We start from the raw sequence: 16,732 nt of genomic DNA, 5'->3' as shown, positions 1-16,732 counted from the left end.
AAGGATCATGTCCGGCTCTGCAAGACAAATTTCACATACCACCATAGAGATAAATATTTCAAAAATCAAATCTGCTAACATCGCGACATCACACCATGGCCGAGTCATTGTTCGAACCATTTTTTACAACCAGCTACTGCGCATATTGCGAGGCGGTTTCCTTGGCACATCTTGTCGAAGTAGAGATCGTGCCCCCCTTATCGCGGGATTCTCATCAATACGGGTGTGGGTAACCCAACCGCACCACCAATCACGGTGAGTGGGGAACGAGTAGGTTTCATCAGGCAAGCGGGGAGGTGCAGTTTCATTGCCCCTATAAAGAGGAAAGGCCTCTTCCTTTTCACCCACGCCTTCTCCTTCCGCTCGTCCATTCTCCTTCACTTGAGCCCTAACGCTCAAGCGTTCATCTTCTCCACCAACAAAGGTTCTCCAAAAATGTCCGGATCTGGAGCAGGAGGCAAGTGGATGGCCTCTACCATCCAGGAGAAGGATATCAAAAAGCTTCGGGAGGCCAGATACCTGGCCCAAAAAATCGGCCACCGCCTTCCGACGGCAGGACAGATTGTCCCTACTCCGGAGTCCCATGAGAGGGTCGTATTCCTCCCTCATTTTGTCCGTGGGCTCGGGTTTCCCCTTCACCCATTTGTTCGCGGTGTCATGTATTATTAGGGATCAATTTTCATGATCTATCCCCCAATTCCTTCCTCAACATCTCGACGTTTATCGTCGTGTACGAGGCCTTTCTCCGCATCACGCCACACTTCGGCTTATGGCTGAAGATCTTCAATGTGAAGCCCAAGGTGGTGAAAGGTGAGCACGCCGAGTGCGGAGGCGCCATGGTGAGCAGGATGCCCAAGGTCACATGGCCGACAGGTACTTTCAATGATTCCGTCAGGGAGTGGCAGCAGCAGTGGTTCTATATCACTGAGCCGCGCGACAAGAAGTGGGCCACTGCTCCTGAGTTCCGATCCGGAGCCCCTTTGCGGCTTACGTCCTGGCCCAAGAAGGGCTTGAACTGGTCTTCATCTGACAAACTGTCGGTGATCCAGACACGCGTCAAAGGTGTGGAAGACAAGGCCATCAGGCTTGTTGATGTAGTCCAGGTGATGTTAGTCCGCCTGGTTCTTCCCTGTCAGCACCGAGCCTGCAATTTGTGGGAGTATGACCCGACCGAGAACCAGGCCCTGCGAGAGCTTTACGACTCCTCGCACAAGTGTTGCGGTATTCTCACGGGGGGTGTTGCAAGATGACATATGCCACAAGGGCTTAGTGTGAGGGTAAGACCGCTGCTAATAGGACCGGGAGCGGGTATGCGGGTAGCACGCGGTGGTTTACCCAGCTTCAGAGCTCTCCGGAGAGATAATACTCCTACTGCTGCATGTCTGAGTGTATCTATCTGGGGTGTACATCGGGCAGTACAAAGTGCTCCTGGAGCTGTATCTGGGATCAGTGCCAAGTGCATCTGATCTGGTATATCGGATGGGCGGATGAGCATGTGTGCTCTAGTGGCCGAATGGCACTTGGCCATGGGTGTGTGCGTGAGCATGTGTGTGCCCATGGGAGTCTATCCTCTGGATGGATGGATGTGTGCCTTTATATAGGCATGGCTAGCTTACTATCTAAGCTATGTGGTGGTATGGGAGCAAGGCATGGTGGGTGTCATGCTTGTCCCCTGGGTCACTTCATAAATAGTGCCAGGGGACAGGTGACATTATACATGATGGCATCGAGGTACAACCGTCTCGTCCGCGGTATGGCCGCCACGTCGAGGTCTTGTCGGTGTCGCTTAGGGATGCAGTCGGCAGCCGGCTGGTTGGCACAGTCCGCAGCCGGCTGGTTGGCACAGTCGGCAGCCGGCTGGTTGGAGCAGTCGGACGGGGAGCCGACAGGAGCGGCCGGGCAGTCGGACCGAGGGGCTTTTCTAGCCTTGATGTCTTGAAATATCGTCTTGCCGTCTTCGGGGTACCCGTGGTCAATTACTCCGACAACAAGGACATCTGAAAGGTGCTTTTTAACTCCGGCAAACCGTGTCCAGACTCCGCCGCAGACCGCGGGTACCAACTGTCCCGCCCCGCAAGTCCGGTAAGTAGTCATTATATTTTGTCCATCTATATGTTTCATTGTCATATCTCGGGGAAGATGCCCCAACATGCTTCCCGCAATTATCTTAGGGATGGACGAGGAAGGCGGGGCAGATACACTATCCAGCCTTGCTGCCAGAAGAACCAGTCGGACCACTTCTGACAAAGATGCTGGTCCCGGCGCCTTACGAGGCACCAAAGAAAGAGGCCCATAAAGAGGCCAAGGAGACCAGGAGCGGCCTCCGTCGTCGTGGTGCTTCAGACACAAAATCCGAAGACTCCAATACCCATCTCTCCTCTGAAGAGGAAGAGGAGGAGGAAGAAGACGAATCCCCCATGGGGGGAGGAAAGAAAAGGACGGCCTCCTCATCTCTGGAGGCCGAATTGCCTAAGAGGGGAAAAACTCTCCTGCCAGAGGCGTCCACTACGGCTACCGACAGCAGCCCGGAGTGGGATCCCAGGGCCCAGCCCCTGGAAAACTCGTAAGTGCACAAAATCGGAACACATCTATGTGTCCAGGATTATCGAGGCACAATAAATTAATTGGTGTCATACTTTTTGCAGCCCGGCCAGGTCTCGCGCCGAACGGTCCTCATCCGAGGATTCGTTGAGCTCAGATGCCCTAGAAAGCGAGACACCTCCGAAGGCCCTTTCCCCAAAGCTCGAGCATGACACCGAGGTGTCGTCCCAAAAGGAGCTAGACCAGGAGGGGCGTACCTCAGGGGACGGATATACGGGAGCGGTGGCTCCCCTGAGTGTAGACGGTGGGGGCGATCTTGGATTCGGCCCACAGCCTGACACAGTCTCGGATACCTTTGAGGCTCCGGGATTAGATAGGCAGCTCCCCTTGACTAGAGGAGGTGATCCTGCTCCACCGGCGACCTCTGTCCAACCAGAGGTGCAGGGCAGCTTATTGACAGCGCTAAAGAGTGCTTCTATCACCGATGAACATCGCACCCTTATGGGCGTGATGATTGAGAAGGTTCAGGCCGCTGAAAGTGGACTAAATGAATCCTGCATCAGCCTTATAAAAGGCTTGGAGGTAAGTTTTAGGAGTTTTTAGAAGATTTGTCACAGTATAGATAGTAGCCCCTGATACACTATCCGATGAAAGAAGGAACCGGACAGGGGATCAAATTTCCTTCCACAGGAGACTCAGTGCATGACATATATCTCTTCCTTTATAAACAGGCATCTGCAATGACTGTCGCCTCTCATACTGCGGAAGTATCCAGACTGAAGCAGAGTCTAGAGCGGGCCGAAGAAGAACTTGGCCGGGTGAAGAAGCAGTTGGAGGACAATCAAGGTATGTCGAAACCTTATTAAGTTTAGCACAATTAAGTAGGTGTGCCTAATGAAAGTATATATATTGCATGCTCTAGGGGCGATTGCCGAAATTGAGGCATTGAAGAAGGTTGTGGCCTTAGCCGAAAAGAAGGCAGCTGCGGAACAGGCCCTTCGCGAGAAGCACAAGGCCAGGGTCATTGAAGCTGAACGAGAGCTTCAGGAGGCCGTGCAGAAAAGCGAGACTTTGGAGCAGAGTCTATTATTGAAAGAATCTGAACTCGCCCAAGCTCTCCAAGCCGCAACTGATGCTCAGGAGGAAGCCCAAGGTGCTCTGAAGGACATTCAGGAGGCGAGGAAGATTGCGGTTGGTAAGGCATTTTCCTATTCAAATCGATTGTTTATGCCGTAGCAGGAAAAATTCAAGGTGACAAATGGACTTCTGATTTCTCCAGGGGCATTTGCGGATCTTCCATGCAGCATATCTGATGTTGCTCAATTCCATCGAGCTGAGGAGAAGAAGACTGCAGAAAAGCTTTTTTGGTCGCAGTATTTGGCACCAAATTATCCGGTACCATTTGTCGATCAGATGAAGCAGCTGGTTGAACTGCACCAGGCGACCGAACTAGCCGTGAAGGATTTGATTGTCCGGCTATGGCCCGTCGAGCCTATTCCGAGCAGTTACTTTGGGCTCGTGAAGCGAATTGTGAGTGCATGTCCTCGGCTTGACGTCATTAAGTGGTCGGTTTGTATAGAAGGTGCGCGAATGGCATTTGCCTGCGTGAAAGTGCACTGGGGAAAGCTGGATGCTGAAAAGATGATGATCGAGGGACCACCCGAGGGGAAGGAGCACCGCAAGCCCGAACTATATTACGATGGTGTCCTGAAAGGAGCCCGCCTTGTGGCGGAGCAATGTACCAAAGACACTGTATTTCCATGAAGGCAATCATGTTGTCCTTTGTAAGGTGGAACAAAGTCACCTTTATTTATGTATTTGCCTTTTATATGAAAGTTTTTTCCTCCTGCGCGGCCGTTTTATATGTTAATCTTGAGAGTTGGCCAGTCGTCGGCTTCTGCCCCCACATAGGAAATACGGGGGTGTTCAGGATACAACTGAACACTCTTTACCCCATTCTTGGGTCCATAAAAGAGGTGTTCAGCACAGCAAACCAGGCAATCAGACTATAGGGCTTTATCACTCTCACTTAGCCATAGGAATTTGAGTATGGTAGGCGCAGCCCCTGGTGTTCGGAAGACCGCATGAGGGGCTCTAACAGCACCTGATCAATAGACCGATCCTTCACACTCTGCATTTATTATGGCATTATGCGGAATAAATCCTTAAAGATTTTACAACCTCTCGAACAGCTGACCCGCTTTCGCCTTATCATGACAGTCAGTTTTCGGCTTTCTCTACTGAGGTGCTCGTCCGGAAGAACTGGGACACAATCACAGTAGTTCTCCCAGCGCTACCTTAGCCGATATTGCGGAACTTAAGGTACCAAAACATGGGAGCTGGGCAAACCCAACTAATGACCCAAGACATGATTCGGAGCTGATGCATATAATGCTATAAGTTCGGGGTGCCAAGCGACCGAGAAGGTGGTCGGACTTTGTTGCCATAGTGCGGGTACAATGAAGCCCCTTGGCGTTTTAAGGCATAACACGATATTCGTATGCCGTTATGACTAAAAATGTCAATGATAGATGATAGCGGATAAGCGTCATATAGCTCTACATGTTGTATTCGAGTAATACGTTTGTGCGTATGGGTACTATTCATGTTGTAAAAAGGGGGTATGACGGCGTAACCTATTTAGACCGGGCGGGAGGGAGCTGTGTGTGAATCCAAAGTATGTCCGGATTGTCTTCGGGGGAAATGTTCAAAGACTCCCCCTTTGCATGTCCGGGCTGATTTCCTGGCGCCAGTCCTGTTATCCGCAAAAGAGATCCTGCAAAGAAAATTATGAGGGACGTATATGCGCCACGGAGCGGTTGAACCGCAGGGCGTGGCCCTTCCCAACTTATGCTGGGGTGTTTGAATGGCGCCTGGTCGAGCCGAGCTATCCTGCCATGAAGTAGTTTTGACTCCTTTATTGGTGCCGGGGGGTTGGCTGCCGAATCGAGGTTCGGTAAGGAGGCACAATTCACTACTTCAGTGGTCGTATGCTCTTCGGCGCCGAAGTGGGTTTCAGCCGTGCCTGTAATAGTGACTATGTCACGTGGGCCTGGTATGGTACCACGTTGAATCGACCCAACCTGGTTCGCCCATGCAGTATGTAATAGTTAATGTATAGGGGGATAGTGTCGAAGACTGACTCTCCAGTCTGGTGATCATTCGGTGATCCGGAGACAACCTCTAGGGTGGTGTTTATAACGCTCACCATGTTGGTTTGCGTAGGAGTTTCTTTTGCTCTGTATTGCATTGCTTTGAGACCCCTTTATTGTTTTCGGTGTATGACCGGCCGGCTTGTTTGAAGACCCGACATTCTCTATTTGTATGATTGGCTGCCGATCCTGGGGTACCATGAATTTGGCATGGGAGGTCGAGTATGCGGTCCAGGCCGGATGGGCCCGAATTGCTTTGTTGAAGCGGCTTTTTCCGCTGACCAGACTGGGAGCCGCGGAATCCGGCATTGACTGCCGTCTCGTGGGCGTCATTATTCTTGGGACGCTTATGTTTGTTGCGTCGATGTTTATGGATGCTATATCTGGCCTCTAATGTGCCAGGGGTGTTTGCTTTGTTGCTGTGAGCCAGCCAGCTATCTTCGCCCGCACAAAAGTGGGTAATGAGTGTCGTTAGGGCCGCCATGGATTTTGGTTTCTCTTGGCCGAGGTGTCGGGCGAGCCACTCGTCCCGGATACTATGTTTGAAGGCTGCTATGTCTTCGGTGTCCAGACAGTCGGCGATTTGGTTCTTTTTTAGTAGGAACCGAGTCCAGAATCTCCTGGCTGACTCTCCGGGCTGTTGGATAATGTGACCTAAGTCATCAGCATCCGGTGGTCGCCTATAGGTGCCTTGGAAATTGTTGAGGAATGCGTCCTCCAGGTTTTTCCAACTGTCGACGGAGTTCGCCGACAGGCTATGCAGCCAGTGTCGGGCTGGTCCTTTGAGTTTAAGGGGAAGGTACTTGATTGCATGTAGATCATCGCCGCGGGCCATGTGCATGTGGAGAAGGAAATCTTTGATCCATACCACGGGGTCTGTTGTACCATCGTATGATTCGATGTTTGCGGGTTTAAACCCTTTTGGGAATTCATGGTCCATTATCTCATCAATGAAACAGAGGGGGTGTGCGGCGCCTCTGTGCCGGGTTATGTCGCTACGTAGCGACTATGTCTGGCCGGTTATGTTCGGCCTGGCTGGACTTGTTGTTAGTGTATCCGGCATGATGGTCATTGTCGAGTGTTGGGGCGCGCCCCCGTGATCCGTAGATCGATCTTGGCTGTCCTGCTTTGTGTTCCAATAGATTTCGCAGGTCTTGCGTATTGCCCCGAGCCGTAGTGAACTGGCGTGGGGGTGCGGGCTGGTATTCGGTCTGATACGCCGTTTTATCCCGGCCACAAGGTGGTCGGTCAGCCTCGTTTTGTGCTGGTAGTGAAGGCTCTACGACCTCCACCCTTAGTTGAGGTAGCAATTTATGCTTTGGGTAACCTTAGGTGGGGCGCTCGAGTCCATATTCCTCGGCCGCCGGGACCTCGGTCCATCTGTCTGTGAACAGATCTTGATCAGCTTGGAGCTGATGTTGTTTCTTTTTCAGGCTTCTTGCAGTGGCTATGAGCCGGCTCTTAAAGCGCTTCTGCTCTATGGGATCCTCAAGTACGCTGAATTCATCGTTGCTGAGGCTCACCTCGTCTTCGGAGGGAGGCATATAGTTGTCATCCTCCAAATATCCGTTCGTCGCCTGTTTGTCTGGGCTGACCTGCCCGTGTTCCTGTTCGGCCTCCTCAAAGGTAGGCTGATCAGGATTGTATTCATATTCGGCACCATCTGGATTGTTTTCTTCTCCTGTGCCGATATTGCTATGGCGGGGCTTGGAGCGGCGCCGATGACGCCTATGCTTTGATTTCTTCCCTAAGGGGTTATCTTTTGTTGCCTCATCGCCATTGTTTTCTTTGGGGGTGTCCACCATGTATATATCATACGAAGAGGTGGCTGTCCAGCGCCCTATGGGCGGTGGTTCCTGTTCTTCTCCCGCATCGTCGTCTATACCATCGATGTCTTCGGAGTCGAAGTCAAGCACATCGGTCAAATCATCGACACTGGCTATTAAGTGGGTGGTGGGTGGGTAACGAGTTTCTTCGTCACCTGCTTCCCACTCGAGCTGGACATAGTTCGGCCAGGAATCTCCTGACAAAGAGAGAGACCTTAATGAATTTAGCACATCGCCAAAGGAGGAGTGCTGAAAGATATCCGCGGCGGTGAACTCCATTACTGGAGCCCAATCAGACTCGATGGGCCCGGGCGCGCGTGGTTCGGAACCCACATCCGGACACAGGTCCGGGGGTCCGGTGACGCAGATTCCCTTAATGGTGGAGTCTGTGTTCTGCTCTACCGCCAAAGAGTATGTGGCCTCCATGGCGGGTTCCATCCACCCGTCCTCGGATGACGCGATCTACCCCGGATTTAGGTCTGGAGCAGCTGCAGGGGCGATATCCTGAATACTGTCCGACAGCAGATTTAATTCGTGCTCGTCGTGACTATTCGATGCTCCTGATATGGGCCCGAATCCGCCGAAGATCAAGTCTCCACGGATATCGGTCGTGTAATTCAAGTTTCTGAACCTGACCTGATGGCCAGGGGCTTAGCTGTCGATCTGCTCCAGATGGCCAAGTGAGTTGGCCCGTAGTGCAAAGCCGCCGAACACGAAGATCTGTCCGGGGAGAAAAGTCTCACCCTGGACTGCGTTGTTGAAGGTTGAGGGAGCCATCGAGCCTTACAACAATGACACAGAGGAACTCTCAATGAAAGCACCAATGTCGGTGTCAAAACCGATGGATCTCGGGTAGGGGGTCCCGAACTGTGCGTCTAAGGCGGATGGTAACAGGAGGCAGGGGACACGATGTTTTACCCAGGTTCGGGCCCTCTCGATGGAGGTAATACCCTACTTCCTGCTTGATTGATCTTGATGATATGAGTATTACAAGAGTTGATCTACCACGAGATCGTAGAGGCTAAACCCTAGAAGCTAGCCTATGGTATGATTGTTGTCCTACGGACTAAACCCTCCGGTTTATATAGACACCGGAGGGGGCTAGGATTACACAGAGTCGGTTATAGAGAAGGAGATCTAACATCCGAATCAACAAGCTTGCCTTCCACGTAAAGGAGAGTCCCATCTGGACACGGGACGAGGTCTTCAATCTTGTATCTTCATAGTCCAACAGTCCGGCCAAGGTACATAGTCCGGCTCTCCGGACACCCCCTAATCCAGGACTCCCTCAGGGGGTGCCCCCTACCCTAGTACAATTTGGTTTGGGCTAGGGGGGCGCGCGCCTCCACCTGGCCGCTGCCTCCTCTCTTCCACCAAGGTCCATGAAGGCCCATTAATCCCTCGAGGGATTCCGGTAACCTCCCGGTACTCCGGAAAATGCCCGAACCTATCCGAAACCATTCCGGTGTCCGAACATAACCTTCCAATATATAAATCTTTATGTCTCGACCATTTAGAGACTTCTCATCACGTTTGTGATCTGATCCGGGACTCCGAACAAACTTCGGTCATCAAAAACACATAACTCATAATACAAATCGTCATCGAACGTTAAGCGTGCGGACCCTACGGGTTCGAGAACTATGTAGACATGATCGAGACACATCTCCGATCAATAACCAATAGCGGAACCTGGATGCTCATATTGGCTCCTACATATTCTACAAAGATCTTTATCGGTCAAACCGCATAACAACATACGTTGTTTCCTTTGTCATCGCTATGTTACTTGCCCGAGATTCGATCATCGGTATCATCATACCTAGTTCAATCTCGTTACCGGCAAGTCTCTTTACTCGTTCCGTAATGCTTCATCCCGCAACTAACTCATTAGTCACATTGCTTGCAAGGCTTATAGTGATGAGCACTACCGAGAGGGCCCAGAGATACCTCTCCGAAACATGAAGTGACAAATCCTAATCCGATCTATGCCAACCCAACAAACACCTTCGAAGACACTTGTAGAGCATCTTTATAATCACCCAGTTATGTTGTGATGTTTGATTGCGCACAAGGTGTTCCTCCGGTATTCGGGAGTTGCATAATCTCATAGTCCGAGGAACATGTATAAGTCATGAAGAAAGCAATAGCAATGAAACTGTAACGATCATAATGCTAAGCTAACGAATGGGTATTGTCCATCACATCATTCTCCTAATGATGTGATCCCGTTCATCAAATGACAACACATGTCTATGGTTAGGAAACGTAATCATCTTTGATTAACGAACTAGTCAAGTAAAGGTATACTAGGGACACTATGTATTGTCTATGTATTCACACATGTACTAAAGGTTAATACAATTCTAGCATGAATAATAAACATTTATCATGATATAAGAAAATATAAATAACAACTTTATTATTGCCTCTAGGGCATATTTCCTTCAGATGCGTCGCTTGTTGATCGCTCGGGTTCTGTGTGTTGGAATTTCTCTTGTGTGATCAATCGACAAAACACAATTATGACGACTCGATAGAGCTTCTAGAGTTGATAGCTATAGCGAGCTGGTTCGTATGGTGGCAGCGTAGACAGCATGTCAGAGGGGAGGAAGTGCAGATGCCGTTACGATATACGCTGGCCATCCATGCATTGGCTCTTAACTTCACACAAGCGGCAGCGAAATAAACTATTGCACCTAGACGGAACACATGGCCCATTGTTTTGGCAGTGCAACAAATTATAAACGTTGATGCGTTTTTTATTGAGGATCTGCATACGAGTCATGTGAGGCGATAGTTAGAGACCACAAAGGTAATTTTATTGCTACTTTTACTTCTCGCCTTGAGCATATGGCAGATGTCATCTCCGCAGAAGCGGCGGCGGTACTTAAATGTTTAAAGTTACTCCAAAGTATGGGGTGCAATAGTGTCTTGGTGGGGATGGATAATTCTGTTGTGGTCGATGTTATACATCTGAATGAGGGACATTCTATGGTGGCAGCTCCCGTTTTAGATGATTGCAGAGAATTATTACGGGAGTTCGGGAAGGTTATTATTGAACACTGTAATAGATAATTAAATGCAGTTGCTCATCAGTTAGCTGAGTGGGGACGTGCAAACACCCCTTCTTTTATGGGTGGATGCACCTTCGGTTATTATTGCTATTTTTTAGACGATGTAAGCATTATTTGAGGTTAATAAAACTAACCATGAAGGCCTTCCTGTCAAAAAAATCAAGCTGATTAGGTTTTCTGGGGGTCATTTAATATAAAAGAAAACTTTTATTTCTGGAATCCACAGATAAACCGCATTTGTGCTGCGTGTTTCCCGAAGAGGTAGAACTGAGCGACAACACACGAGCCAGAGCCAACCTTTCCCCGCCGCTCCACCGAGCCGATCGAAGAGATAAGCGCTCCCGGCCAAAATTCACGTGTCGCGCCACCATCCCTGCTCGTCGCGCCGAATATCACGTGACGCCACCCCATTCCTGCCCCCCGCCTTTCTCAAATCTTCTTTCTTGGGCGGTCGAATATTTTGGACCCTGCTACTGTATTTCAGTTCCTTTCCTGTCCCTGCTACTGTATTTCAGTTCAGTTATTTCCCCTTCATCTACCTTTTCGGGAGATTGGGAGTGCCGTCGGCAATGGCGGAGCAGGTGGTGGCGGACCTCCGAGAGAAGTGCGCCACGCCGCCGTCGCTGCTGTGCGACGTGGCGGCGGCGATGGCCGACGAGATGTGCGCGGGACTGGGGAAGGAGGGTGGGAGCAGGGTCCAGATGCTGCTCTCCTACGTTGACAAGCTCCCCACGGGGTTAGTTTTATGTACTCCAGCTCTCGCTTGTTATCTGTTTGTCTAATCACAGGAAGCGTTGGTCTTTCAGTTCTTGTGTTCATGCTCCCTGAAAATGTCTGTCTATTCACCCTCGACAGTTAGTCGTTTATGTGTCTACTAGTTTGAATCAGTTGATGTTTAACTTGAACCAGTTGAGTAGTTGACGTTTGATGGAGTACGTGTATATCAAAGACTATGGTCATATGAATTACAGCAAGCATAACATAACAAGGGCACCCATGAATGGATGGGATATGTCGGGTTGTAATTGGGAAATAGAGATATGTCATCCTTATCATCATTATACCATTATAATAAGACCAGAATAAGTTGATCATTTTATTAACTGACCTCATGGATGTCGGACATATCGGTCATGAGAAACTAGAAATACTGGATCCTTATTATGTTCATAGCACTATAATGTCGTCCATTTTGGTGTTATTTTATCGGGCTTCAGGTCAGCTGATTGATACTCCCTCCGTCCCATAATATAAGAGCGTTTTTTACACTGGTGTAGTGTGAAAAACGCTTTTATATTATGGGACGGAGGGAGTAGATTTGATGGTGTATGACTCCTGCTGCTACCTGTTGACTTTATTAATTTAAAGCTGGGCACCCGATGCCTTTCCTCTGAAAAAATAGATTTAATGGTAAAGATAGATGATTTCTGCAGGCAATTTATGTTTAACCAGTGCACACTTTAGACTTATTTGGCCGCTTACTTTTGTGCTACCAAATTTAGGAGAGAGGAAGGTTTGTTCTATGGACTGGACCTAGGAGGGACAAACTTCCGTGTCTTGAAGGTGCAGCTAGGTGGCAATGATAAGCATGTCATTAGCTGCGAGTCCAGAGAAGTCGCCATCCCACCACATTTGATGTCAGGGAGCTCCTCTGTATGTTTTTAGTATATGCTTAGTTCGGTAACTTTGAATTGATCTGATGTTCTTCTTTGATTTATTATTTGATTGTGTTCATTTTCCATTTTACAGGAATTGTTTGGTTTCATTGCTTCTGAATTAGCCAAGTTTGTGGCTGATGAAGAGAAGGGTACTAGCTTGTCAAACGAGAAGACACGGAAACTAGGATTCACATTTTCTTTCCCAGTGAGGCAACGGTCTGTTGCATCAGGGACCCTTGTCAAGTGGACAAAGGCATTTTCTATAGAAGATGCTGTAAGAATTCCTTGTGCTTACATACCCAGCATATTTGTACATCGTATCATGTAATGATGTCGCCAAATGCGGCTGTTTGAAGCCCGTATCATCATTTGATTCTAAACCATAGTGGATAAAAAATTCTGGGAATCGTATCAATAAACTATGTTTATCTGTGTTTATCATCAAAAATCAAATATTTAACTGTCTATAGATGGATCTTCCTTCGAATTAATCTCTTTCTCACTCATATCAGGTAGGTAAAGATGTAGTTGCTGAACTGCAAACAGCTATGCAGAAGCAAGGTCTAGACATGCATGTGGCTGCACTAGTAAGTGTTGAGAAGTTTATATCACTGTTTCTAATATAATCTAGTTGTAACCTCATAAGAAAATTCTCATTGTAAGAGATTATTGCTCAAATAGATTAATGACGCTGTTGGGACATTGGCTGGAGCCAGATACTACGATGAAGATGTCGTCGCAGGTGTGATATTTGGCACTGGCACAAATGCTGCTTATGTTGAGAAGGCAAATGCTATACCAAAATGGGAAGGAGAGCTGCCTAATTCAGGAGAAATGGTGCCTTTCACTTCAAACCTAGTGGTGCTCAAGGATATGTTAGGATTCTTCTGAACTATTTTGTTGTTTCTAAGTTATTTGTGCGATGTCTTCTCATATACCAGGTCATTAATATGGAATGGGGTAATTTCTATTCATGCCATCTTCCAGTCACTGAATACGATCAAGCATTAGATAGTGAAAGCTTAAATCCAGGAGAGCAGGCAAGTTTATTTTATAGTCTGCCTGTTCTTGCTGTTGAGCATTGGCTCAATCATATACTTTGGTTCTTTCAGATCTACGAGAAGTTAACCTCAGGAATGTATTTAGGTGAAATTGTAAGGAGGGTGTTGCTTAAACTGTCCTTGCAATCTGGCATTTTTGGTGAAATTGACCACACTAAGCTCAAAACTCATTTCCATCTCCGGTATGCTGTTTCCCCAGCCTTTCGCGGTTGATGCTCTAATGTGTATGTAGTCGTAAAGAATTTTATCTTGTTGATGATCTGGAATTCAGGATTTCTTTCAAATGCATACCCCTGTTAATGCTTGGTGTTCTTAATCTCCTAATCAAACAGACCATTCATTAACTGTAGCAAGTCCTGCCAAAGTTTGAACTTGACATGTGCTGATAAAATCTGGCTTAATGCTGCATACATGATTCAAGGATTTGATTCAAGTGCATGTTATTATTGATGCACATCAGCTTTAATCTTCTAATAAACAGACCATTCACTAACCATGGCAAAATGCTACTCCCTCTGATCCATAATACACTCATTTTGGATCGGAGGGAGTACTCCCAAATTCAAACTTGGCATGTGCTGATAAATCTGGTTTTATGTTGTACGCAGGACTCCGCATATTTCTGCAATGCACCATGACGACACACCCAATCTGAAGATAGTAGAAGAAAAACTGGAAGAAATCCTAGAGGTATGCTGACTTTGTGAGCATTGCACAGCGGTCGTACTGAAAATGTTATACTAGTTGTATGCACACATTGAAGTGACATGGTAAGGCTGTGTGCATCACTTGATGCAGAGGCAAGGGTGTTGCCCTCTTTTTGAAAATAAATAAATTGAAGTGAGATGATATGCATACTCTCCAGATTGCAAGCACGTCCTTAGAGACGCGGAAAATGGTTGTTGAGATCTGCGACATTGTTGCAAGAAGGGCAGCCCGGCTGGCTGCTGCGGGCCTTGCAGGGATCCTCAAGAAGCTTGGGAGAGATGGCTGCGTCGACAAGCATCGGTCGGTCATCGCCATCGATGGAGGACTGTTCGAACACTATGCCAAGTTCAGCAAATGTTTGGAAGCTACTCTATATGAGCTGCTAGGGGAGCAGTCATCGAAGTCGGTAGTCATCAAGCACGCGGACGATGGCTCGGGGATAGGGGCTGCCCTGATCGCTGCTTCCCAATCTCAGTGCAGAAATGTTGAATAGCAGTAGGCAAGCTAGTTGCCATACATTTTATGTCCCCATTTCAGGGGTGAAAGATAAACGGCACCTAATTCTCCAGCATGTACTTACAGTGTACCCGTGCTGGAACTGTAAGAGGTCCATGACGAAACGAGGCTAGATGAGGTCACCTTGGACAGTTAAAATAAAAGGGAACCTGAGGTCTCATGAATCGGCAACCATCTTTTTGAGTAACAAGCTTCTTTGAATGTAAAGTACCGTCTTTCCGTCCTATGTTTTTTGTGGAATTTACTATCTGCAACTATCTTTTTGAGTAACAAGCTTCTTTTAACTGTTTAGTAGTACAAAATTCAGGTCAAATTCCTACGCTCCAAACTGCCCTGTTGCACTATTGCTCATCAACAAGGTTAATTTGTGAACCTTGGAGGTTAAAAAGCTCATCAAACTGGCATACTACTATGTACAAAAAGGCCAAAAGTTGTGGTGATAAAGAAGAGGACAGCGACCCAATCAGACAAGTTTGAGACAAGTGCAGGTGGAAGGCTGAAGTTGTGGCGATCAGGATAACGACTTCAGCAGTGAAGGAATCTCTATCCCGCACTAAATTCAGCACGTACAATAATGGAGAAACACAGGACAGATCACATCATTTGCTCAAGTAAAAGCTTCCCCAGAAACATACAGATGGCTACCACATTCGGCTCTCAAACCGCCGCAGCCGCCGCTATGTAGAGCCCGAAATAATCACTCTTCCACTGACCCGGCCTTGGGTTTCAAAGGAGTTGTCTTTGTGGAAAGCAATAAATCAAACGATCCACATCGATTGTTCATGGCCCAATTCAGTGATACCTGTAGACAATCTGCTGGAGAGCGTTTTTCGCCTCACTGTCTGTATCTCATATAGACAGCCGTTTGGACGAGCTGCCCGAGATGCTCTTGTAATTAGTAAGGGATATGCGCAGCAATAGTCAGCGTCATTGTTACGCCGGGCATGCTCCATAAAGGTTTGCAGTTGCCAACGATCCAGACAAAACTATTGACAGGATCTTTATAAAGGTACTGCTGTTGCTGCTGCTGCTGCTCTTTGAATTGCATCATTTCCTATGCAGAGCATGACCATTTAAAAAGTTTGCATACATGCCATGCCAGATTGAATCATTGCAATGAAAGGTCTACACCTTTTGTAATTACACAAACACCAACATTGCTGTCACTGCAAATACCACCTCAAATTGCTGCAGAAACAAGTTGTATTGCTTCTCTCCGAAAAAGGAACACAATGATCATGTAAGTAATAGAGGTGTTTACAGCTATGATCGTCAGAATCAGCATATGCAATAAAAGAATGCTCCCTCTCAATAATCCAACATGTTCGTGGAAAAAAAAGTGTCAACACTTTGACACATAATAGTACAGGACATATGAGCAAGAAAATACTATCTAGAGTTAGTGATCTAAACGTTTTTATATTAGTTTACGGAGGGAGTAGAGTGCAGTGGCGCTCACTGTCAGGCCTCCTTCGTGTTTTGATTCAAATACTGACAGTGCAGCAAAGGAAACCATAAGCCCGCTGTGGCCGTCTTATGAGCAGAAAGAAAGAGAAGTAACATTCAGATAGCACAGATCTACTCCCATATTTCATTCTTTATGCTTTGGCACGAGCTGAGATCTTCTTTATTTCAAAAAGTGTGTCTGCAAAATATTGAAAATACGGAAACGTTCGCGCCAAATTGTTTGTTTTCTGCACAGGACACAAAAATGGCTATCTGTTACACAAAAGTGGATTTTCAAACAGTTCTTGGCATCGACCCTTGTGTCTGCCCCAAGAACGCCACCATCCTGGAAAAGGACGTGTCATGAATCATGATCCAAGTTACTTATGCCTCCTTTAATAAGATTGGAACATACATTTGAAAAGAGTTTCAAGTATGATCTAATATATCCTAATACATTCTAAGCGTAGCGTTGTCAAAATACTTTAGAAGTTTTTTTAGGATAAACTTGAATTTCTTTTGCACTAGTATATAAACTTTCACAAATAAAAACCAGCATTTATTTGCTATCACACTATTTTGGTCGAAAATTTGTTGTTGTTTTTCAAATGAAGTCAAAGGGATTTTTTCCTTTTTGTGGATTTTTTTCACAAGTACAATGGAAGATCAAATTTATTTCATAAGTATTTTCAGATTTTTTTATTTTTTTATTTAATTACTATTTTTTTCATATAGGGTGTAGATACA

General features: G+C 47.2%; 1 protein-coding gene across 1 annotated transcript; it reads left to right on the top strand.

Annotated features, from left to right (window-relative positions):
• Nucleotides 1-10,909: 10,909 nt before the first annotated feature.
• On the top strand, nucleotides 10,910-14,763 carry LOC123068920 (hexokinase-8). The gene is made up of 9 exons (XM_044491614.1): nucleotides 10,910-11,332; nucleotides 12,099-12,249; nucleotides 12,346-12,528; nucleotides 12,767-12,841; nucleotides 12,936-13,091; nucleotides 13,196-13,294; nucleotides 13,367-13,497; nucleotides 13,924-14,005; nucleotides 14,181-14,763. The coding sequence occupies exons 1-9, from the start codon at nucleotides 11,166-11,168 to the stop codon at nucleotides 14,514-14,516; spliced, it is 1,380 nt and encodes a 459-aa protein (XP_044347549.1). The 5' UTR covers nucleotides 10,910-11,165; the 3' UTR covers nucleotides 14,517-14,763.
• The last annotated feature ends 1,969 nt before the right edge of the window (nucleotides 14,764-16,732 follow it).

This window comes from Triticum aestivum, chromosome 3B (assembly GCF_018294505.1).
Source record: "Triticum aestivum cultivar Chinese Spring chromosome 3B, IWGSC CS RefSeq v2.1, whole genome shotgun sequence".
In the NCBI taxonomy this organism is placed as follows: Eukaryota; Viridiplantae; Streptophyta; class Magnoliopsida; order Poales; family Poaceae; genus Triticum; species Triticum aestivum.
Note: the sequence above shows the minus strand (reverse complement) of the source record. Positions and strands in the feature narration are given on the sequence as shown.